General features: G+C 49.6%; 1 protein-coding gene across 5 annotated transcripts in view; it reads right to left on the bottom strand.

Annotated features, from left to right (window-relative positions):
- Positions 1-25,906, bottom strand: part of PHF21A (PHD finger protein 21A) — a 679,011-nt gene that overhangs the window by 5,949 nt on the left and 647,156 nt on the right. For all 5 annotated transcript variants that reach the window (XM_086959648.1, XM_086959652.1, XM_086959650.1 and 2 more), the window contains 2 exons: positions 22,196-22,271; positions 15,352-15,455 (listed from right to left, as the gene is read on the bottom strand). In XM_086959648.1, coding sequence (XP_086815774.1) covers positions 15,352-15,455; positions 22,196-22,271 — 180 coding nt within the window. The remainder of the gene's footprint in view (positions 1-15,351; positions 15,456-22,195; positions 22,272-25,906) is intronic.

The following is a 25,906-nucleotide window of genomic DNA, read 5'->3' as shown; positions in this document are numbered from 1 at the left end:
AGTGGTGGGTGAATCCCAGTGCTGAACAGCTGAGAGCCCTGGAGGCCATGATGATTTATATCAGCAGAGTGGTGGGTGAACCCCAGTGCTGAACAGCTGAGAGCCCTAGAGGCCATGATGATTTATATCAGCAGTGTGGTGGGTGAACCCCAGTGCTGAACAGCAGAGAGCCCTGGAGGCCATGATGATTTATTTCAGCAGAGTGGTGGGTGAACCCCAGTGCTGAACAGCAGAGAGCCCTGGAGGCCATGATGATTTATTTCAGCAGAGTGGTGGGTTAACCCCAGTGCTTAACAGCTGAGAGCCCTAGAGGCCATGATGATTTATATCAGCAGTGTGGTAGGTGAACCCCAGTGTTGAAGAAATGCGTTACTTACCTGTAACAGCAGTTATCCAGTATTGGTGTCTTTCATAGATTCACATGCCTGAATCATTCCCCGTCGCCGAGACGGGAGCCTCCGGTACATAAAAAAGTAATGTCCTAAGGACATACATAGAGAATATAGGCCGAAGGGCCTCCCCTTTTGGGGCCTTTCCACGTCCTTATGTAAAAAGGACCGAACTCTCATCGTTAGCCAATCAGCTCCGACCTCCTTCTAGAACCTTCCCGGGAGGAGCCTCCGTCCCTCAGATTTTCGTACGCACCCAGCTAGGGTGTCGCAATGTAGACCTAGAGGTACGTGAGTCCTTACCGGGGAGGCGGGAGGGTTGCATGTGAATCTATGAAAGACACCAATACTGGATAACTGCTGTTACAGGTAAGTAACGCATTTCTTATCCAGTATTTGGGTGTCTTTCATAGATTCACATGCCTGAATCAGAGTAGCCAGCAGTTATACATGCATAGTGGTAAACGCACATTCTCACCTCTAGCAGGCCTGCATAAAGTACAGACAACATGAGAGAAACATGGTAATATACAGTCATGCATATAGCAGAGAAAACCATGAAGAATGTGCATACCTGGATGGCGGGACGAGGTAAGGCTCACCTTATTGGAATAGATGGCGCAGCACCGCTTGTCCCACTGCAGCGTCCTTCTGCAGTTCGATGTCCAGGCAGTAGTGCTTGGAAAAGGTATGCGGGGACTTCCATGTCGCCGCACGGCAGATGTCCAGGATCGTCACTCCAGCGAACAGCGCCGCTGACGTTGACATCGCTCTGGTCGAGTGGGCAGCCACTCGGTCTGTCAAAGGCCGTCCGGCCTGATCATGGCAGAAAGCAATTGCTGAAGAAATCCAGCGTGAGATGCTCTGTTTTGTCAAGGGCAACCCCATGCGCGGGTTGCTGTAGGCTACAAAGAGTTGAGAAGACTTCCTGACGTCTTTGGTCCTGTCCAAGTAGAATTTGAGACACCTTTTCAGGTCCAAGGAATGCAGCGCCCTTTCCGCTGCTGTGGAAGGGTCCGCAAAGAACGACTTGAGGACAATTGGTTCGTTCAGATGAAAGTCTGACGGCACTTTAGGAATAAATTTTGGGTTGGGCCTGAGTACCACTCGGTCGTGCCGGAATTGTAGATACGGTTCCTGAATGGACAGCGCCTGAAGTTCGTTGACCCGTCTGGCTGACGTCAGGGCTAGCAGGAGAGCCGTTTTCCAGGAAAGATGCTTGAGCGAGGCCCGGTGTATGGGCTCGAATGGGTGTTTCATTAATTGGTTGAGCACCAAGTTCAACTGCCAGGTTGGAGGGACTTTCCGAGGCCTCGGAAAGGATCTGTAAAGCCCTTTCAGAAATTGCTTCACCAGTCGACTGGACCAGAGGGAGGGTCCCGATGGGGTCCTGGTGAACCTAGAAATCGCAGCCAGATGAACCTTAATGGAGGCGTGAGCCAGCCCCGATTGAGCCAGGTGTAGGAGGTACGGTAGCAGCTGTACTGGGGTGACTCGGAGGGGGTGTAAGTCTTGTTCCGAACACCACAAGCAGAACCTCTTCCACTTCAGCGAGTAGGTCTTGGTCGTGCTGCCCGCCCTCGCTTTGGCCAGTACTGCCCTGCAGTCCTGCGGTATATCTAGGTCTCCGAATTCACGGTGCTCAGGAGCCAGGCCGATAAGTTGAGCGAACGGAGGTTCGGGTGGTGTACTTGGCCTCCGGACATTGTCAAGAGGTTCGGGTGTTGTCGCAGGTGAATCGGGGGCCTGATGGACAGGCGAAGTAGATCCGAGAACCAATGTTGTCTCGGCCAGTACGGAGCAATCAGGATCAGCGTGCACGGTTCCGTCCTCATCTTCCGGAGGAGCCTCGGTATCATCGGGAACGGAGGAAAAGCGTACGCAAACACGCTGGACCAGCCGATGGAAAAAGCATTTCCCAGCGACCCCCGTTGGGGATGCCAGCTTGCGTAGCTTCGGCATTTGGCGTTCCCTGCCGTCGCGAAGAGATCGATCCTCGGGGTGCCCCATTGTGAGAAGATGTGGGCCACCGTGTCTTCGTTGAGTTCCCATTCGTGGGAGAGAGAGGTCTGCCTGCTGAGGGCGTCCGCGATAGTGTTGTCCTTCCCTGGAACGTACTCCGCCTTGAGGGAGAGGCCGTGCGCCACTAACCAGTTCCAGATTTTTTGCGATTCTCGTGAGAGAGAGAGAGATCGCGTTCCCCCTTGTTTGTTCAGGTAGTGCATCGTCGTGGTGTTGTCTGTTTTGACGAGCACAGGGGAAGTGCCGATACGTGGCAGGAAGGCCTGTAGGGCCAGGTATACTGCTCTCAGTTCCAGGAGGTTGATGTGTAGTTGTTTCTCCTGGGCGTCCCATTTGCCGCTGACTCGAAGGTCTAACAGTACTGCGCCCCAGCCTTCCAGTGAGGCATCGGTCGTGATGACCAGAGGTGCCGGCGGCAGGAGGAACTGCAAGCCGGCCGTCAGGTGAGTCCTGTTCCTCCACCACAGCAGGGCCTTTACGATGGCCGGTGTGATTGTGAGAACGTCGTCGAATGAGCCTGAACACTGTTTCCATTGTCTCGCCAACGCTTCCTGTAGGGGGCGCATGCGGAGCCTGCAGTGCGGTACGAGGAGAATGCATGAAGACATCATCCCTAGCAAAGAGGTGAACGTCCGGACCTTGATGCGAGGCTTCTTGGCCACTGCCGCGGCCAGGGACAGTATTTTGCTGATCCTGTCCTCTGAGGGGAAGGCCTTCGCTCGCTTCGTGTCCAGGGTCGCCCCTAGGAAGGTGATCCTCGTTGACGGAGTAGTGCATGATTTTTTGAGGTTGATCGTCAGACCCAGCTGTTGGAAAAGAGCGCTGCAGGCGTTGAAGGAAGCCAGCGCGTCCTCCGGGGAAGGAGCCTTCACCAGCCAGTCGTCCAGGTAGGGGAACACCTGGTGACCCCTTTGTCGCAGGAAGGCTGCCACTGGCGCCAAGCACTTTGTGAAGATACGTGGGGCCGATTTGAGGCCAAACGGCAAGACCTTGAACTGGTAATGTCTGCCCGCTATTTCGAACCTCAGGTATTTCCTGTGCCTTACGAGAATGGGGATATGGTAGTAGGCGTCCTGTAAGTCCAGGGAGACCATCGAGTCTCTCCTTTCCAGTGCTCCTAGGATCTCCTGGATTGTGACCATCCGGAAGGATTGACTCCGCAGGAAGGCGTTGAGCGCCCGGAGGTCTAAGATCGGCCTCCACTTGTCCCCTTTCTGTTGGACCAGGAAGAAGTGGGAATAAAAACCCTTCCCCTTCTGGGACTCCGGGACTCTTTCGATGGCTCCTTTGACCAACATGGCGGAGACTTCCTGGAGAAGGAGGTGCAGGTGTCTGTGAGCACGCTTCAGCGGAGGTGTGTTGGGAGGGGTATTGACCAGTTCGAGGGAATGTCCAAATTGAATTATTTGTAGTACCCACCGATCCGTAGTGATTTTTCGCCAATTGTGGAGGAAGTGGGTCAGCTTTCCCCCAATTCGAAAGGATTGAGACGGTGGTGGGACTGGCTGGAGTAAATGGTCACTGGCGGCCGCCAGTGCCCTTCTTGGCGGATTTGCCTCTGAAGGTCGATCTCCCATAGGATGACTGTCGGGACTGTTGTTTCTGCTGGGGCTGGTTCCTGTTGCCGTAGGAATAGGACGACCGATTCTGGTAGGAACCTCTGTAGGAGTACTGACCTCTGGAGCGGCCACCCCGAAAGGATTGGTTCCGGGACTGGAGGGAGCCCAGAGCTCTCGCCGTGTCGGTGTCTTTTTTGATGGCCTGGAGTGCCTCGTCTATCTTCTCCCCAAAGAGGAATTGACCATCGAACGGCATATCCAGTACCTTAGATTGGACCTCCTGCCGAAAAGACGTCGCCTTGAGCCAGCCTTGGCGGCGGAGCACGGCAGCCCCGGCCAACTGGCGGAATCCCGTCATGGCTGCGTCGATGGCGCAGTCGATAATTTCTGCCGCGGAGTTTTGTCCTTCCGCCAGAAGAGCTTTCACCTCGTCCTGGACCGTGTCCGGCAGGCCTTGCAGGTAGGGAGCTATGTCCTCCCATAGCTGGCGGTTGTAGCGGCCCAGGAGGGCGATGGAGTTTGCCACCTTGATGGACATGGCGGATGTGGTGGAGAACCTCTTGCCTATGGTGTCCAGCTTCCTTCCTTCCTTGTCCGGGGGCGCGGACAGCGGCGAGGAGGGGTTTCGGGATTGTTTTTGGGCTGCCTGAGTGACAACCGAGTCCGGTTTGGGGTGGCCGGTCAGGCAGGCAGGTGCGGAGTTCGGGGCCTTATATTTTTTGTCTAGGCGCGGAACCACCGCCGGCACCGAAGCAGGCGTGAGCATCAGCTTCTTGCCTTGTTCCCATAGAAAGTCTATAAGAGGAATAGACTTGGTCGATTTTTGTGTGTGCTCCTTGAAATCATGGAGGAAGCATTCTGTTTCCGCGGATTCCACTGCCATGTGAAACCTCCTTGCAGCTCTGTCCACCAGTTTGTGGAAACCTCCCACGTCCGCCGCTTCAGTGTGGCGCGGTCGCGGGGATGCCGGGGTAGACGAATGGTGTGATGACGCAGCATCGGCATCGTCGTCTCTGTGGTCCGAGGCGACGTCTTGCACCTCGCCTTCCTCTAAGTCCGTGTCATCCTCCTCGCTTTCCGATGAGTCCTCCGCCTGGGTTTGCGGTCGGAGTTGGCTCCGAGGACGGGCCGGGGGAGCGGAAGGGTGCGAGGCCGATGGGTGCGCTTGGGTGACCGGTACCTGGGCACCGCTGTCGGCGTCCGGGAACCGTTGCTTATAGTCCTGCACCAGGGATTTCAAATCGTTGACCAGAGACAGTGGTAAACAGATCATCGGGGTTTTCACCGTGTCGACGGTCAGGGAGCTGCTTTGATACATCACTCCGTCCCGGATCGCGTGGACGTCCTGGTGTTCTTCGTGAACCTCCTGTTCTTCGTCCGACTCCTCACTCTGTATTGTGTTCTGTTCTTGTTCGGGTGCCAACTCCACCGTTGGGCGAACCGAGGGCGTTGGAATCGAGTGAACAGAGACTTCGACTAATCTCGATTCTTTCCAAGATGGCGCCGGGGTCTCTTCCGACGACGTGCGTGAAGATGGCGCTCCCGCCATGCGTGTTGGTGATTTGGGCACCTCCGTCAGGGTCAATGGCATCAAATTTTGCGGGGATAATGGTTTCGCCGCCTTACTGATGGTAGGGTCTTGAACTTGAGATATCTTTGTCGAAGGTGTGCTTTTTGAACTTGACTTCGACTTTTTAGGAGACGAACTTGACTTCGACGTCTTGGGTGACGAGCCTTCGGTATGAGGTGTTTTCGGCGAGGGCGTACCTGTAGCTTTAGACCTCTTAGGTGACGAAGAGGCGGCCTTCGTATTGGATGAAGGTTTCAGAGGAATGGTCGAGGAGACCGGTGCGCCTGAGGACGCAGTGGTGGTCGTCGTGGCCGCCGCGGAGGGCGATGAGGCCGTAGTGGTCGACACAGTGGTCGTGACTGAGGTGGTCCGCTTAGTAGATGGAGCGGGCTTCTTGAACCTCTGGCCATCCTTAACAGACACGGAGGAGGTGGTGGAGCGTGCCTCCGAAGGTTTCCTGTGCGCCTTCTTAGGAGGAGTGTCTGTCTCTCCAGGGGACTGCACCCTGGGTCTCTTCTTGGAGACTTTGGAGGTCGCGGAGACACTACCCTCGGAAGATTCCAGAGTGTCTCGGACCTTAAGCCTGTCGAGCCACTCGCGAAGGCGAGTTTCCCTTTCCTTAACCGTCTTCTTTGGGAAGGCTCTACACACCCTACACTTGTCAGTGACGTGGTCAGGGTACAGGCAATATAAGCACAGGTCGTGCTTGTCCTCCGCTTGAATCCGCTGCTTGCCGCAGGAGGAGCAGGCCCTTAGGAGGGCTTTCTTCTGTGAGTCCGCCATGGACGAAGCTTTCTTATTAGATTCCGACATGTAGTCGATGATAGGATAAAATCCTTTTCGTAAAAAGTGAACTTCTGCGAAGTTTGAGACTTCGATTTTTTGAAAACCTGAAGAGCTCAGGTTGGAGACTCCCTAGCACAACGTGCGGTAGAAAAATCTGAGGGACGGAGGCTCCTCCCGGGAAGGTTCTAGAAGGAGGTCGGAGCTGATTGGCTAACGATGAGAGTTCGGTCCTTTTTACATAAGGACGTGGAAAGGCCCCAAAAGGGGAGGCCCTTCGGCCTATATTCTCTATGTATGTCCTTAGGACATTACTTTTTTATGTACCGGAGGCTCCCGTCTCGGCGACGGGGAATGATTCAGGCATGTGAATCTATGAAAGACACCCAAATACTGGATAACAGCAGAGAGCCCTAGAGGCCATGATGATTTATATCAGCAGTGTGGTGGGTGAACCCCAGTGCTGAACAGCAGAGAGCCCTGGAGGCCATGATGATTTATTTAAGCAGAGTGGTGGGTGAACCCCACTGCTGAACAGCAGAGAGCCCTGGAGGCCATGATGATTACTATCAGCAGAGTGGTGAGTGAACCCCAGTGCTGAACAGCAGAGAGCCCTAGAGGCCATGATGATTTATATCAGCAGTGTGGAGGGTGAACCCCAGTGCTGAACAGCAGAGAGCCCTGGTGGCCATGATGATTTATATCAGCAGAGTGGTGGGTGAACCCCAGTGTTGAACAGCTGAGAGCCCTGGAGGCCATGATGATTTATATCAACAGAGTGGTGGGTTAACCCCAGTGCTGAACAGCTGAGAGCCATGGAGGCCATGATGATTCATATCAGCAGTGTGGTAGGTGAACCCCAGTGTTGAACAGCAGAGAGCCCTGGAGGCCATGATGATTTATATCAGCAGAGTGGTGGGTGAACCCCAGTGCTGAACAGCAGAGAGCCCTGGAGGCCATGATGATTACTATCAGCAGAGTGGTGGGTGAACCCCAGTGCTGAACAGCAGAGAGCCCTGGAGGCCATGATGATTTATTTCAGCAGAGTGGTGGGTTAACCCCAGTGCTTAACAGCTGAGAGCCCTAGAGGCCATGATGATTTATATCAGCAGTGTGGTGGGTGAACCCCAGCGCTGAACAGCAGAGAGCCCTGGAGGCCATGATGATTTATATCAGCAGAGTGGTGAGTGAACCCCAGTGCTGAACAGCAGAGAGCCCTGGAGGCCATGATGATTACTATCAGCAGAGTGGTGAGTGAACCCCAGTGCTGAACAGCAGAGAGCCCTAGAGGCCATGATGATTTATATCAGCAGTGTGGTGGGTTAACCCCAGTGCTGAACAGCTGAGAGCCCTGGAGGCCATGATGATTCATATCAGCAGTGTGGTGGGTGAACCCCAGTGTTGAACAGCAGGGAGCCCTGGTGGCCATGATGATTTATATCAGCAGAGTGGTGAGTTAACCCCAGTGCTGAACAGCAGAGAGCCCTGGAGGCCATGATGATTTATATCAGCAGTGTGGTGGGTGAACCCCAGTGCTGAACAGCAAAGAGCCCTGGAGGCCATGATGATGTATATCAGCAGTGTGGTGGGTTAACCCCAGTGCTGAACAGCAGAGAGCCCTGGAGGCCATGATGATTTGCATCAGCAGAGTGGTGAGTGAACCCCAGTGTTTAACAGCAGAGAGCCCTGGAGGCCATGATGATGTATATCAGCAGTGTGGTGGGTTAACCCCAGTGCTGAACAGCAGAGAGCCCTGGAGGCCATGATGATGTATATCAGCAGTGTGGTGGGTGAACCCCAGTGCTGAACAGCAGAGAGCCCTGGAGGCCATGATGATGTATATCAGCAGTGTGGTGGGTTAACCCCAGTGCTGAACAGCTGAGAGCCCTGGAGGCCATGATGATTACTATCAGCAGAGTGGTGGGTGAACCCCAGTGCTGAACAGCAGAGAGCCCTGGAGGCCATGATGATTTGCATCAGCAGAGTGGTGAGTGAACCCCAGTGTTTAACAGCAGAGAGCCCTGGAGGCCATGATGATGTATATCAGCAGTGTGGTGGGTTAACCCCAGTGCTGAACAGCAGAGAGCCCTGGAGGCCATGATGATGTATATCAGCAGTGTGGTGGGTGAACCCCAGTGCTGAACAGCAGAGAGCCCTGGAGGCCATGATGATGTATATCAGCAGTGTGGTGGGTTAACCCCAGTGCTGAACAGCTGAGAGCCCTGGAGGCCATGATGATTCATATCAGCAGTGTGGTAGGTGAACCCCAGTGTTGAACAGCAGAGAACCCTGGAGGCCATGATGATTCATATCAGCAGTGTGGAGGGTGAACCCCAGTGTTGAACAGCTGAGAGCCCTAGAGGCCATGATGATTTATATCAGCAGTGTGGTGGGTTAACCCCAGTGCTGAACAGCAGAGAGCCCTGGAGGCCATGATGATTTATATCAGGAGAGTGGAGGGTGAACCCCAGTGCTGAACAGCAGAGAGCCCTAGAGGCCATGATGATTTATATCAGCAGTGTGGTGGGTGAACCCCAGTGCTGAACAGCAGAGAGCCCTAGAGGCCATGATGATTTATATCAGCAGAGTGGTGGGTGAACCCCAGTGCTGAACAGCAGAGAGCCCTGGAGGCCATGATGATTTATATCGACAGAGTGGAGGGTGAACCCCAGTGTTGAACAGCTGAGAGCCCTGGAGGCCATGATGATTACTGTCAGCAGAGTGGTGGGTGAACCCCAGTGCTGAACAGCAGAGAGCCCTGGAGGCCATGATGATTTGCATCAGCAGAGTGATGAGTGAACCCCAGTGCTGAACAGCAGAGAGCCCTGGAGGCCATGATGATATATATCGACAGAGTGGAGGGTGAACCCCAGTGTTGAACAGCTGAGAGCCCTGGAGGCCATGATGATTACTATCAGCAGAGTGGTGGGTGAACCCCAGTGCTGAACAGCAGAGAGCCCTGGAGGCCATGATGATTTGCATCAGCAGAGTGATGAGTGAACCCCAGTGTTGAACAGCTGAGAGCCCTGGAGGCCATGATGATTTATATTAGCAGAGTGGAGGGTGAACCCCAGTGCGGAACAGCAGAGAGCCCTGGAGGCCATGATGATTTATATCAGAGTGGTGGGTGAATCCCAGTGCTGAACAGCAGAGAGCCCTGGAGGCCATGATGATTTATATCAGCAGTGTGGTGGGTGAACCCCAGTGCTGAACAGCACAGAGCCCTGGAGGCCAGGACGATTACTATCAGCAGAGTGGTGGGTGAACCCCAGTGCTGAACAGCACAGAGCCCTGGAGGCCATGATGATTACTATCAGCAGAGTGGTGGGTGAACCCCAGTGCTGAACAGCAGAGAGCCCTGGAGGCCATGATGATTTATATCTGCAGAGTGGTGGGTGAACCCCAGTGCTGAACAGCTGAGAGCCCTGGAGGCCATGATGATTTGTATCAGCAGTGTGGTGAGTGAACCCCAGTGCTGAACAGCAGAGAGCCCTGGAGGCCATGATGATTTGTATCAGCAGTGTGGTGAGTGAACCCCAGTGCTGAACAGCTGAGAGCCCTAGAGGCCATGATGATTTATATCAACAGAGTGGTGGGTGAACCCCAGTGCTGAACAGCAGAGAGCCCTGGAGGCCATGATGATTTATATCAGCAGAGTGGTGGGTGAACCCCAGTGCTGAACAGCAGAGAGCCCTGGAGGCCATGATGATTTATATCAGCAGTGTGGTGGGTTAACCCCAGTGCTTAACAGCTGAGAGCCCTGGAGGCCATGATGATTTATATCAGCAGTGTGGTGGGTGAACCCCAGTGCTGAACAGCAGAGAGCCCTGGAGGCCATGATGATTTATATCAGCAGAGTGGTGAGTGAACCCCAGTGCTGAACAGCAGAGAGCCCTGGAGGCCATGATGATTTATATCTGCAGAGTGGTGAGTGAACCCCAGTGCTGAACAGCAGAGAGCCCTGGAGGCCATGATGATTTATATCAGCAGTGTGGTGGGTTAACCCCAGTGCTGAACAGCAGAGAGCCCTGGAGGCCATGATGATTTATATCAGGAGAGTGGTGGGTGAACCCCAGTGCTGAACAGCAGAGAGCCCTAGAGACCATGATGATTTATATCAGCAGTGTGGTGGGTTAACCCCAGTGCTGAACAGCAGAGAGCCCTGGAGGCCATGATGATGTATATCAGCAGTGTGGTGGGTGAACCCCAGTGCTGAAAAGCAGAGAGCCCTAGAGGCCATGATGATTTATATCAGCAGTGTGGTAGGTGAACCCCAGTGTTGAACAGCTGAGAGCCCTGGAGGCCATGATGATTTATATCAGCAGAGTGGTGGGTGAACCCCAGTGCTGAACAGCAGAGAGCCCTGGAGGCCATGATGATTTATATCAGCAGAGTGGAGGGTGAACCCCAGTGCTGAACAGCAGAGAGCCCTGGAGGCCATGATGATTTATATCAGCAGAGTGGTGGGTGAACCCCAGTGTTGAACAGCAGAGAGCCCTGGAGGCCATGATGATTTGTATCAGCAGTGTGGTGAGTGAACCCCAGTGCTGAACAGCAGAGAGCCCTGGAGGCCATGATGATTTATATCAGCAGTGTGGTGGGTGAACCCCAGTACTGAACAGCTGGGAGCCCTAGAGGCCATGATGATTTATATCAACATAGTGGTGGGTGAATCCCAGTGCTGAACAGCAGAGAGCCCTGGAGGCCATGATGATTTGCATCAGGAGAGTGGAGGGTGAACCCCAGTGTTGAACAGCAGAGAGCCCTGGAGGCCATGATGATTTGCATCAGCAGAGTGGTGGGTGAACCCCAGTGCTGAACAGCAGAGAGCCCTGGAGGCCATGATGATTTATATCTGCAGAGTGGTGAGTGAACCCCAGTGCTGAACAGCAGAGAGCCCTGGAGGCCATGATGATTCATATCAGCAGAGTGGTGATTGAACCCCAGTGCTGAACAGCACAGAGCCCTGGAGGCCATGATGATTACTATCAGCAGAGTGGTGGGTGAACCCCAGTGCTGAACAGCAGAGAGCCCTGGAGGCCATGATGATTTATATCAGCAGAGTGGAGGGTGAATCCCAGTATTGAACAGCTGAGAGCCCTAGAGGCCATGATGATTTATATCAGCAGTGTGGTGGGTGAACCCAAGTGTTGAACAGCTGAGAGCCCTAGAGGCCATGATGATTTATTTCAGCAGAGTGGTGGGTGAACCCCAGTGCTGAACAGTAGAGAGCCCTGGAGGCCATGATGATTTATATCAGCAGTGTGGTGGGTGAACCCCAGTGCTGAACAGCAGAGAGCCCTGGTGGCCATGATGATTTATATTAGCAGAGTGGAGGGTGAACCCCAGTGCTGAACAGCAGAGAGCCCTGGAGGCCATGATGATTTATATCAGGAGAGTGGAGGGTGAACCCCAGTGCTGAACAGCAGAGAGCCCTGAGGCCATGATGATTTATATCAGGAGAGTGGAGGGTGAACCCCAGTGCTGAACAGCAGAGAGCCCTGGAGGCCATGATGATTTATATCAGCAGTGTGGTGGGTGAACCCCAGTGCTGAACAGCAGAGAGCCCTGGTGGCCATGATGATTTATATCAGCAGAGTGGTGGGTGAACCCCAGTGCTGAACAGCAGAGAGCCCTGGAGGCCATGATGATTTATATCAGCAGAGTGGTGGGTGAACCCCAGTGCTGAACAGCAGAGAGCCCTGGAGGCCATGATGATTTATATCAGCAGAGTGGTGGGTGAACCCCAGTGCTGAACAGCAGAGTGCCCTGGAGGCCATGATGATTTATATCAGCAGAGTGGTGATTGAACCCCAGTGCTGAACAGCAGAGAGCCCTGGAGGCCATGATGATTCATATCAGCAGAGTGGTGATTGAACCCCAGTGCTGAACAGCACAGAGCCCTGGAGGCCATGATGATTACTATCAGCAGAGTGGTGGGTGAACCCCAGTGTTGAACAGCTGAGAGCCCTGGAGGCCATGATGATTTATATCAGCAGAGTGGAGGGTGAACCCCAGTGTTGAACAGCTGAGAGCCCTAGAGGCCATGATGATTTATATCAGCAGTGTGGTAGGTGAACCCCAGTGCTGAACAGCTGAGAGCCCTGGAGGCCATGATGATTTATATCAGCAGAGTGGTGGGTTAACCCCAGTGCTGAACAGCAGAGAGCCCTGGAGGCCATGATGATTTATATCAGCAGAGTGGTGGGTGAACCCCAGTGCTGAACAGCAGAGAGCCCTAGAGGCCATGATGATTTATATCAGCAGAGTGGCGAGTGAACCCCAGTGCTGAACAGCAGAGAGCCCTGGAGGCCATGATGATTTATTTCAGCAGAGTGGTGGGTGAACCCCAGTGTTGCACAGCAGAGAGCCCTGGAGGCCATGATGATTTATATCAACAGAGTGGTGGGTGAACCCCAGTGCTGAACAGCAGAGAGCACTGGAGGCCATGATGATTTATATCAGCAGAGTGGTGGGTGAACCCCAGTGTTGCACAGCAGAGAGCCCTGGAGGCCATGATGATTTATATCAACAGAGTGGTGGGTGAACCCCAGTGCTGAACAGCAGAGAGCCCTGGAGGCCATGATGATTTATATCTGCAGAGTGGTGAGTGAACCCCAGTGCTGAACAGCAGAGAGCCCTGGAGGCCATGATGATTCATATCAGCAGAGTGGTGGGTGAACCCCAGTGCTGAACAGCAGAGAGCCCTGGAGGCCATGATGATTTATATCAGCAGTGTGGTGAGTGAACCCCAGTGCTGAACAGCAGAGAGCCCTGGAGGCCATGATGATTCATATCAGCTGAGTGGTGGGTGAACCCCAGTGCTGAACAGCAGAGAGCCCTGGAGGCCATGATGATTTATATCTGCAGAGTGGTGGGTGAACCCCAGTGCTGAACAGCTGAGAGCCCTGGAGGCCATGATGATTTGTATCAGCAGTGTGGTGAGTGAACCCCAGTGCTGAACAGCAGAGAGCCCTGGAGGCCATGATGATTTGTATCAGCAGTGTGGTGAGTGAACCCCAGTGCTGAACAGCAGAGAGCCCTGGAGGCCATGATGATTTATATCAACAGAGTGGTGGGTGAACCCCAGTGCTGAACAGCACAGAGCCCTGGAGACCATGATGATTACTATCAGCAGAGTGGTGGGTGAACCCCAGTGCTGAACAGCACAGAGCCCTGGAGGCCATGATGATTACTATCAGCAGAGTGGTGGGTGAACCCCAGTGCTGGACAGCAGAGAGCCCTGGAGGCCATGATGATTTATATCAGCAGAGTGGTGAGTGAACCCCAGTGCTGAACAGCAGAGAGCCCTGGAGGCCATGATGATTTGTATCAGCAGAGTGGTGGGTTAACCCCAGTGCTGAACAGCAGAGAGCCCTGGAGGCCATGATGATTTGTATCAGCAGAGTGGTGGGTGAACCCCAGTGCTGAACAGCTGAGAGCCCTAGAGGCCATGATGATTTATATCAGCAGTGTGGTGGGTGAACCCCAGTGCTGAACAGCAGAGAGCCCTTGAGGCCATGATGATTTATTTCAGCAGAGTGGTGGGTGAACCCCAGTGCTGAACAGCAGAGAGCCCTGGAGGCCATGATGATTTATTTCAGCAGAGTGGTGGGTTAACCCCAGTGCTTAACAGCTGAGAGCCCTAGAGGCCATGATGATTTATATCAGCAGTGTGGTAGGTGAACCCCAGTGTTGAACAGCAGAGAGCCCTAGAGGCCATGATGATTTATATCAGCAGTGTGGTGGGTTAACCCCAGTGCTGAACAGCAGAGAGCCCTGGTGGCCATGATGATTTATATTAGCAGAGTGGAGGGTGAACCCCAGTGCGGAACAGCAGAGAGCCCTGGAGGCCATGATGATTTATATCAGCAGAGTGGAGGGTGAACCCCAGTGCTGAACAGCAGAGAGCCCTGGAGGCCATGATGATTTATATCAGCAGAGTGGTGGGTGAACCCCACTGCTGAACAGCAGAGAGCCCTGGAGGTCATGATGATTTATACCAGCTGTGTGGTGGGTGAACCCCAGTGCTGAACAGCAGAGAGCCCTGGAGGCCATGATGATTTATTTCAGCAGAGTGGTGGGTGAACCCCACTGCTGAACAGCAGAGAGCCCTGGAGGCCATGATGATTTATATCAGCAGAGTGGTGAGTGAACCCCAGTGCTGAACAGCAGAGAGCCCTGGAGGCCATGATGATTCATATCAGCAGAGTGGAGGGTGAACCCCAGTGCTGAACAGCAGAGAGCCCTGGTGGCGATGATGATTTATATTAGCAGAGTGGAGGGTGAACCCCAGTGCGGAACAGCAGAGAGCCCTGGAGGCCATGATGATTTATATCAGCAGAGTGGAGGGTGAACCCCAGTGCTGAACAGCAGAGAGCCCTGGAGGCCATGATGATTTATATCAGCAGAGTGGTGAGTGAACCCCAGTGCTGAACAGCTGAGAGCCCTGGAGGCCATGATGATTTATATCAGCAGAGTGGTGGGTGAACCCCAGTGCTGGGCTCATGCAAACCAAGGGCACTGGTTTTGTGGGCCACTCCACTGTATTACTAGAGGGTGCTGCAGGCATGGAAGTGTGGCCACAGTTAGGGCCACGTGTGGAACTTGGTGCAATGGCAAGTGAGCGTCTCACTTACGGATCAGCTTTAAGTTTTGCTGGTCAAAACTAAAACGAAGGAACCTGGAAGGGCATACAATTCATTCTATAATGTCAATGCTTCAGCAAATAATAACCACAGTAAAACAGAATCGCAAAGAAACATTTGTGCAACTACTTTATGGTTTTTTTTTTCAAAGTAAAAAAATAACATTAAGATGGCATTAATAGCAGGCATTACCATTTGTGTTTTTAACAAATAAAATGATAGAATATGAGCAGAGTTTGTCAAAACCCACATATCATGCTACAGGAGGCCACTGGGGCCAGACGAGCGGGAAGCCACATAGTGGCAAGACATGCAGGTGACAGGGCTAGAAACCCAAGACTGGCAGGGCCTCCGGCAGGACACTGGGACATGCTACTCACCGTTATGGAGTTGCTAAGTTGCTTCACTTTTTGCTCCAACTGTTCTCGTTCCTGCTTTAGATCCGTGCTCCATTTTAACAGCTTTTGTTTCTCCTCCTCTTTCGCTGGAAAAGGCAACAGACGGAAACTTTTTGAAGGAGATCCATAAACATGTTTAATTCAAGACAAATTATCACTGCCCCCTACCATCTAGTGAGTCATGAATGGGCTGTGCAATACCAGTGAAACCAGCAATAGGGAATAAAAAAAAATATTTCAAGACACCGCATGAGTGTGTGGTTGTTGTACGAAATCATATCCTAGGAAAGTACCCACAAGATTGTTGCAAACTGTAGGACACTCAAACAGCTGCGCTATCCGAAGCATTAGGTCCCCTGCCCACTGTATTTGGATATTCAGAGCCCAAACAATAGAAAGAGTTAACACCTGGGAAGCTATCCCTGTACATTTTTGGAAAACTCTAATGTGACCATCAGACAACTCACTCGAGAAAACATGTCTAAATACAGGTTAGAATCCGTCCACACTGAAGAACCACGGTCACCCCTGGACAACCTCTCCTAAAATCCCCCTTGCTAGCATATTTAGTCCGGAACAGGTTTACTGTGACCCACTCTACTACAGCGGGCCCCTGCTTTTGCCAAATAATTCCAATAGCAATGGACGGTAAAGTTATGCACTGATATGATACGGCTTTGAACATTTTAGTAAGTAGGCATGTGGGCTGAAGGAGTTAAACACTCAATAAATCAAACAGCACTTGTAAAGCACATTGCTGTAACCCGTAGGGCTATCTGGGCTCTGTCTGAAGAGCCGGGTCTTGAACCTCTTTCTGAAGTCTGCCAATGAGGCAGAGGTACAGAGCGGGAGGGGAAGGTCCTTCCAGGTATTGGCAGAGATGTAGCAGAAGGAGCAGCCACCACTATGGGTGATGGTACGGTGGGGGGGGATTGCGGGGTGGCCAGGGAGGAGGAGAGCAGGTGTCTAGAGGGTTGGTGCACGATCAGTCGATAGATAGGTTCATTTGAGGAGGTCCAGGAGGAGTATAGCTGCAGCTTTCTGTATGGTCTGAAATAATTTTAGGAGCTGGGTGGAGATGCTGCCTTAGAGAGTGTTGCCATAGTCGAGGCGGCTGGTGACGAGGGCCTGGGTGATTGTCTTTCTGGTGTTGATCAGGATCTATCTGAAGATTCTGCAGAGCATGTGAAGTGTGTGGAAGCAGGAGGCGGGGACTGTGCTGACTTGTTGTTTCATGGTCAGTTGGATGCAGAGGATAATACAGAGGTTGGCGCGTGGTCAGTTGGTGAAGGACCGATTCTGCAGGCCACCAGCTGTGGTCCCATGCAGAAGTGTTCTTCCCAAAGATTAGTACTTCAGTTTTGTCAGAGTTGGAGGAGTTTGTCTCTCATCCATTCGACTACATTGGCCATGGTGTTGCAGAAGTTGGTTTTGCCATTCGAGGGGTCCTCGTTGAGCGAGAGGATCAGTTGAGTGTCGTCTGCATAGGAGGTTATGTTGAGTTCGTGGGATCTTACCTTACGTCTGCGAGGGGTGTCATGTAGATGTTGAACAAGATGGTGCTGAGGGATGATCCTTGTGATACGCCGCATATGTCGTGTTTGGGTTCGGATGTGAAGTAAGGCAGCCCGATGCTATGTGTGCATCCTGTAAGTAGTGAGTCAATCCACTTGAGGAAGTCTTGCTGTATATCTATGTTCTAGTGTCTGTTGATGAGGGTGTTGCAGGAACACCGTGTACAGGTCGAGGGTGATCATGGCCGCAGTTTCTGAGCTATTGAGGAGTGTTCTGATGCCATCTGTGGCGGCAATCAGTTCGGTCTCAGCGCTGTGGTTGGCACGGAATCTGGATTATGAGGCACCCAGTAGGTGGTTTTGTTCCAGGAATAGAGTGAATTGGTGGTTGATGGCTTCTGAGTACTTTGGCCAGGTAAGGTAGCAGGAAGATTGGACGATAATTTTTTAGATCACTGGAGTCAGCATAGGCTTTCTTTAGGAGGGGTCTGACGTCTACTTGTTTCATCTGTCCGGGAAAGTTGTTTTGGAGATGGAGGTGTTGAGGATGCTGGTTCGTTGCGAGGTTTTAAAGGTGGCAGTGGCAGGGGTCAGTGGGCGCTCCAGGAGTGAATAGAAGACATGATGGCTGAGGTGGTCAGGGCGGTCAGCGGAGCCCTGGTGGTAATGGTTCGGCTGATGTTTGTGGTTGGCGGAGGTCGCTGGGAGTATCAGTTATAGTAGGAAAATTTATGGGACTGGATCACATGCCTTGTAGTCCTAGTTTTTCATCATGTTCCTAAAGCAGTATAAATGATCAGCTAGAGTGCAGAATCTCAAGAGGCAGTTTTCAAAAATATACAATTTATATCTAAAATCAATTTAGAAAGGCAAACAAGCCTAAAGGAGGCAGCAGTTTTAGTGTATTCTTTTGTGTATACAATGCCAGCAGACCCAAATGAATCAAATAAAAGCATCTAGACAGACTGAAATCATTACTTGGAAGGAATAAGAGGTGCTCAGCAGGGTCCGAGGAGGCTTCCTACACTACCTGTGCCCTTCACCCTAGTCTAATGGACTTTGGGATATATACATGCAGATACTGAACAATTTTTTGGGCGATGCGTATGTCCTTGGTTTTGTCCAAGTGATAATGTGCCATCTCAACATTTAATGTGCTTAAGGACCTTTCTGCTGGAGAAGATGGATTTGAAAGCAACGTATGGAGGATCAGTCCAAAGGGTGGACTGCGTTATGACGGATAACTGTGTAAAGGTTTCACAGTGCAAAGCGCCTGAAGACTGCTGACGTGAAAGCTACTTCAAATTCAGATGCTGGGTATCTCCTTGGTACACAGTCTTAATAGGTGGTCCCATAAACCGTGACAACTCTAAATGAACTTGCCACAGAGATGAGAGGTGGGGGATGGAAGGGTGGCGTACGTAATTAGTGATATTACAAGTTTTATCACTGGTATTATCAAAAGTAAGCCTAATAACATTTAAGGAAGTGGCAATAAAAATGTGTGTTAATAGTGCAGTTTTGCAAGCCAAATATAGGAAGGTAAAATAGATACAGTAAGGTAGTACAGCAAGCAGGCTTATCAGCATCTCTGCACATTAAAGCAGAACCTGATTCGCTCGAAGGTGTTGGAGAATCTTGTAGAAAAACATCTGTCTTCTTTAAAGGTGTTCATGCAAAAGATTTGGGTGTCTGTATCCTTATGAAGTTTAAGGCTGGGGAGTGAAACCTTTTCAACATCCCGGAAAGCAGGTCCAGCCTTGTGTGTGGATATACAGACGGTCGGTGCCTCGGACTCCAACCACCAAAGGGACCAGTCTTGTGTAATTAGTCTCTTTGCACTGTTTGAACTTGGGCATCAACTATGGGGGTTGGTAGCAAGGCATAGAGAAATGCCTTTGACCCATCTATCAAGAAAGCACTCTCCTTGGACTGAGGCTATGGGACTCAATAAGCAAAGATTTGGCATTTTCTTTTGTGATGCGAGTTGCAACTCAATGCTTAGCACCTGCTGGCGGGGTTGCAGGAGCTGTCCACTGTGCTTACACGCTTTGAGTTTAGAGGGCCTTGGAGATAAACTGCTTTAATGAAAGTGCCCCGACAGCAGAAAGTCACAAGGCCTATCACTTTTTCATCCTTTTTATTCCTCCCTTGTGCCTTTCAACCCATGCAAGGGAGAACGAGAATCAGCATTCTCTTCTAAAAGACACTGCGAAAAAGATGGAGAGGGAGAAACACAGGTAACGAGTATGCGTACTGCAGACTTGAAGCTAGCCTGTTAAAACAAGCAATAATGGCCTGATGAAGCACGGAGTCTAAAATAATCATTAAAAGGAAGGGGGGATGTTCGTGGCGGATGGATAACTAGACCAGGTAATGAAGGTAGGTAAGCAGATACCACCATTGTTATTTAGAAGAATGACTGCCTGGAAATGGAAAGGGTTACGGGCCTTTCCACAACCTCAGGTGCTGTTTGTGGCTTGTGCAGATTAAATATAGAAACACATACATGTTGCATACATCAAGGTGGCCTTGTGAAGCAAGCGACCATTGTCTGATCCCTCATGGCCCATGAGTGCCCAATATCGGTTTCAGAAACAACAAGTGATGGACTGAATGTGGATCAATGTCACACACTCCCCCAGTCAAAAGATCTGGGCCCAAATCCATCGTTTTTTTGCACGCCACACCACCCTGGGTTAGACAATGGCGATATGCAAATCAGCTCTGACCCTGTTGCCCCATGGGAACAGTCCAGTCCGAACTACAAAAGCCATGTCCTTCCCAGAACGGAATCAAGCATCCGAGGACCGGACCGGTTTCGAGGTAACACCTCTCATCAGCCCGGCTAGCTTGACTCCAAGTGGTGTGGAGTGCCTGGGACCCACGTCTGGGCATCCCCAGCGCACTTAGGGCGGCAATTGCAAAAACAACAAGTGATGGACTGAATGTGGATCAATGTCACACACTCCCCCAGTCAAAAGATCTGGGCCCAAATCCATCGTTTTTTTGCACTCCACACCACCCTGGGTTAGACAATGGCGATATGCTAATCAGCTCTGACCCTGTTGCCCCATGGGAACAGTCCAGTCCGAACTACAAAAGCCATGTCCTTCCCAGAACGGAATCAAGCATCCGAGGACCGGACCGGTTTCGAGGTAACACCTCTCATCAGCCCGGCTAGCTTGACTCCAAGTGGTGTGGAGTGCCTGGGACCCACGTCTGGGCATCCCCAGCGCACTTAGGGCGGCAATTGCAAAAACAACAAGTGATGGACTGAATGTGGACCCAGGCACTCCACACCACTGGAGTCAAGCTAGCCGGGCTGATGAGAGGTGTTACCTCGAAACCGGTCCGGTCCTCGGATGCTTGATTCCGTTCTGGGAAGGACATGGCTTTTGTAGTTCGGACTGGACTGTTCCCATGGGGCACAGGGTCAGAGCTGATTTGCATATCGCCATTGTCTAACCCAGGGTGGTGTGGAGTGCAAAAAAACGATGGATTTGGGCCCAGATCTTTTGACTGGGGTGAATGTGTGACATTGATCCACATTCGGTCCATCACCTGTTTTGTTTGCAATACCGCCATAAGTGCGCTGGGGATGCCCAGACGTGGGTCCCAGGCACTCCACACCACTTGGAGTCAAGCTAGCCGGGCTGATGAGAGGTGTTACCTCGAAACCGGTCCGGTCCTCGGATGCTTGATTCCGTTCTGGGAAGGACATGGCTTTTGTAGTTCGGACTGGACTGTTCCCATGGGGCACAGGGTCAGAGCTGATTTGCATATCGCCATTGTCTAACCCAGGGTGGTGTGGAGTGCAAAAAAACGATGGCTTTGGGCCCAGATCTTTTGACTGGGGTGAATGTGTGACATTGATCCACATTCGGTCCATCACCTGTTTTGTTTGCAATATCCGTTTCAGGCCATTCTTTTTCAAAAGATGAACAAGCTTGACCGCTTTCATTTTTTAGAAGGATGTTAAGTTCCTGTGCCAGGTGATCCAAGTTGGAAGGTTTCACATCTTGTGGAATTTGAGGTTAGGCAACCTCAAAATCGGACTACACTTCCAATCTGCCAACTATGTAGTACCTATCTCTTCGTCTCGACAATCAACAGTGGTGGCACAATGCCCGCACAAATCGAGGATTGCTAGTACTTATGCCTCTATTGTATTTTGTTTCTGGTAGGATGACGTCTGCATCACCTCGGTTACTCCAATAGTGGCTATAAATGTCTTTTAATTGCTATCTGCAAGTATTCCTCCTCTTTTCCATATCCACATATTCAAGTGTCTTGGATCATGAAGGTGACCTTTTTGCACAGGCAACGGCAGCCATGTTTGGGCCCAAGCATTTGCTCCAGTGCCAGCTCCTCATGGAGCATTTTATGGCAGATGATCAGGCCTCAGCATTATGAGCCATCAGTGCCCTCTGCTTGAGGGGCCCTTATCTGGCAGATGAAGGCATACTTCAAGGAGAGCGCTTCAGAAAGTTGTCTTCGCTGGATTTTAAGACCACCAGCCTCATATGAGCAGAGATTTTTAATCTAGGCGTGCCAATGAAATTTGGCATTATAACTGAGTAGGCTAAACACGTAAAGGTCACACGCTTACTACTTTGGTAAACATGTAAGCTCCATCTGAAACTGTCAGTCTTGAACACTCCCCTCACACAAACACACAGCACTGCACACATCATACCTTTCTACACCACGGCAGGGTGACACAGACATGCGCTCAGTATTCAACGATACTTGACATCACAGGTTCACGGGCTGGGTGCCCCAAATGGGAGACACTGAAACAGCAAAACCAGACCCTCCGCTGCACGTATCCACCTCAACTAGCAATCCTCTCCCCACAATTACATACAAAGCAACATGTTTCATCAAATGGAGAACAATTAGTGGTGCTTAAGATCAGGACTGGGGTGCACTGAAAGAGATGGGTCTGCGGTCAGGAACAAGGAGGGGGTACTAGAAAGCAGAACAGCAGACTAGGGTGAGCAAATCACTATGACTGATTCCCAGATGAGCACAGGGGATGAAAAACGGAAATGAAACTAGCAGAGTAAGTTTGAGGAGGGAGTACTGGGTATGAAAGATATGAACTGGCAGAACTATATAGGGACCCAATGCTTGAATAGCAATGGAGGCCAATAGCAAAGTTTGAGATTCCCAGCACTGCAAAGAAAAGAAAAAAACAGGATGCCATCAGAGTGAGCTGTGGTCTACCAGACGTTCAGCGCCATCACATGGGCCAGTGCTGTAGAGCATTTGACATTAAGCATTCCACACCCAACATGTGCTCCTACCTGCTTTATATGCAATATAGGAATGAACAATAGCTAGGGTTCCAGGCCAAGGAAGAGCCTCCTCTTTCTTTAGCATCTGCAATAAAAACAGGAGTGTTAAATGTGTGCTTGAGAGAGCAGCTCTCAGAGGAGAAAAGGGAAGAGACAGACAAGGGGAGATGAATGTAGTTAAGCAATGGCATGGACAGGATGCGTGTAGCATGCACTTAGTTTAGTAGCACGTCTTGGCAAGTAGTGTTGCGCCAGCGAGAGCAGCTCTACAGAGGAACTCCATTTTAACATTTACAACTTGTGACGTAACACCACAACCTAGAGTCTGGGCCAGTTGTAGATCTAAAGCATTTTTCCCCAATCCCTTAAAGTGGTGCACTGCACGTGTGCTGGTACAGATGAGCGACCAGTTGCCCAAGTGTCCCCTCAGCCTGCCTACGTAGGACTGGGCTGTTTGTAGTTTCTGCATACATTGTTTGTGAGCTCCCCAGGGCAACACTGGTTGAGTTCAAAGGACCTGCCATCTTCGACCGCAGGGCTTCTCCAGGCCCCTGGACATACTGTTTATTTGAGTGATTCAACTCCAATGGTGCTCAATGTGGGGGCTCAGCTAGAACAAAATCCAGATAGGCAGCATACAGCTTTCATTACCAACAATACTTTGAAAAGATACGTAAATTAATCCTTTTGAAACTCTGCACACCAAACCGCAGACTTCTGCAGACTGGTTTGGCTCCATTTAGTTGATCCTTAAACATAAAAATGCAATTTAACAATATAATCTTATACTCTCTGAAGCCAATACATAAAATGAACTGATACACAAAAAAGTGCGCAGATAACAATTGAAAAAGCGCACAAACGTGTACAAAAACTTCACAATCAGGAACCCACAATCAACATTCTAATAAAATTAATTGTAGGAGCGCCAAAGTCTTAGCAAGAATTTATGTAAAACTGCAGGCTTTCCGTAACCACAAATGCAAATGTAGGTAGTACCACCAAACAGATTATTCAAGGTTTCCTCCACTCAATACTCTATCTGCTTCATTTTCTCGCTCATTCTATACAACTCTTGTCCTATAGCCCCCTACTACACTTGGGAAATCTCATCTGTACTATGTTCTATACTGTTAAATTGATATGTACAGCTCCTCTAAAATATCAAACTAGAGACAGTTCAGACCATGTACATTTTCTCTACACATCCCCTCAATTGAACTACCTGGTAATCTACTTTTCAGTCCCTGCTATCCCACACCCTTTCTTTCAACCCTGTAATATCCAAGAAATGCAATAGCTTGTTGAAAGTTAATTGCTTAGGAACAAACCAGCTGCTGTATGTAAACTGGTTGATGGAGAAAACATTTTTGAAAGAAGTGCCTGATCAATATAAAACACAGAGCCAATATGAACATTTTACTATAATAAATGTTATATAGTAAAAAATAAAAAAGTTACCACTAGACTCATTTGCAACTACACCATAGGCTATGTGTGGTGTTATGTGGTAATAGCCCAATAAAATGCTTTAAGTTAATCACAATACAGAAACGAACAAGTAATTAAAAGTAAATTGAAAACATGAAGACATATGGTGGGAAAAACACTCAGCAGAAGTGCTGAGATTCAAAATAGACTCCAAGCGAAGGTTAAACCACACAATAAAAGGAACATAGATGAAGTACTTGTTCAGGTCTAAGTATTTGTTAATTGAAGCCATTTGGAAAGCAAAAATATTAACTAAATGTAGGTGAACTATTAATAAAAACCAATTATTTTACCACATGCTTTATATAAACAAGCATTGCTGCATGTTTGAGACAGCTACAGTAATGTTGCAGTTAAAAAGTCATAACCCAAGGAACACCAGAACTTCCCAAGGGTGATTGACATATCTTTAAACAGCGGCAAGCATCAAAAAACAGAAGACAAAACAACTTCACAGGAAGATGGTTACAAGACTCACCATTATACAACTATTCAAAGCACCCTTCCGAAGACATACCATTTTACAATCATTAGAATCACCTTTCTGCAGAAGATGAAATTTACAAGGCGTACCATTTTACAATTATTAGAAGTACCCTGCATAGAAAAAGGATGCTTACGAGACATACCATTCTACAATTAATAGAAGTATTCTTCGCCGGAAGAGCAAGTTTACACAATATGCCATTCTACAATTATTGAAAGTATAATTTGCCAGAAAATGATGTGTACAAGACATACCATTATACAATTACTAGAAGTATCCTTCACCGGAAGATGAAGTTTACATGATGCACCATTAGATAATTACTAAAAGTTCCGTTCACAAGAAAAAGATGTTTGCAGGATATACCATTCTACAATCATTAGAAGTATTCTTCGCCGGAAAATGATGTGTACAAGATATACCATTCTACAATTATTTTGTGTAGTCTTCACTGGAAGTTGATGTTTACAGGACATTCCATTCTACAATTATAAGACGTACCCTGCCCTGGAACAAAATGTTAACAAGACATATCATTCTACAATTATTAGAAATATTCTTCACTGGAAGATGATGTATTCAAGTACAATTATTAGAACTACCCTTTACAGGAAAATTATGTTCACAGGACATACCATTCTACACGAGAAGTATCCTTTGCCAGAGATACCATTTTACAATCCTAAGACGTATCCCTCTCCAGAAGATGACATTTACCAGGTGTACCATTCTACAATTATTAGACGTACCCTGCATAGGAAGCAGATGTTTACAAGACATACCTTTCTACAATTAATAGAAGTATTCTTTATTGGAAAAAGATGTTTACAAGACATTCCATTGTTCAAATATTAGAAGTACCCTTCACAGGAAGATGCTTACAAGACATAGCATCATTAGAAGATCTCTTCAAGAGTACAATACTAAGTGTATGCCTTTTTATTAGACTGACCAAGCAAAAACATGTAACATACTTTATCATTTCTAAAAATAAATGTCTATTCCTGCCATTGCAAGTCAAATTATTCACTACTGCAAAGAGCCAGAACATTCAAGTTAAAACATCATATGCAAGGGAAATGTGAGTTCTGATTGGCAACTTAGATAAACCCTTCAAGATATAAAAACATATTTCCCTCTGCTGTACTGTCAACTACATTTGTTATCTCTAAAAAACTTACTTTCACCTGCATGGACGAGTCCGTCAAATGCATTTCCCACACAGAATTGTTGAAAGGACTAAACTGTTTTCCTATTAGTAGCAAAGAGTACATTTGGAATTTGAGCATGGTGCTATCAGTCCTAAACGAGTTGAGATGACTAAAATGTCATCTATTCTGACAGGTGCCAATCACAGCCATCTCCCATACACTATTGGCAAACTAAGGGCTCATCATTAATCCTCTCCAATATCTAAGTCAGCAGGAGATCTCATCAAAGCATGTGCCTTGTCATTGGTAAAGGCTGCAGAAGACACCAAACTGTATTTAAAACACAGCAAATCTAAAACCACAAAGGCAAAAACTCTTTATAAGCACTTATGTTTGGACAGACCACAATATGGTCAAACATTACCATGAACAAGATGGTTTATTCTTTAATATGCCCAGAAAAACCAATGCACATTATCCTCATCTTGAACTCTAGCTAAACGAAGCTCTGATTAATTAATGACAGTCACGAGTAGATGACAAAGAAGATAATCAAGTCCATCTCAAGTCCAGTTAAAGCATTTAGATCGC

This window comes from Lissotriton vulgaris, chromosome 2_2 (genome assembly GCF_964263255.1).
Source record: "Lissotriton vulgaris chromosome 2_2, aLisVul1.2, whole genome shotgun sequence".
In the NCBI taxonomy this organism is placed as follows: Eukaryota; Metazoa; Chordata; class Amphibia; order Caudata; family Salamandridae; genus Lissotriton; species Lissotriton vulgaris.
This window is presented reverse-complemented; position numbering and strand designations above follow the sequence as displayed.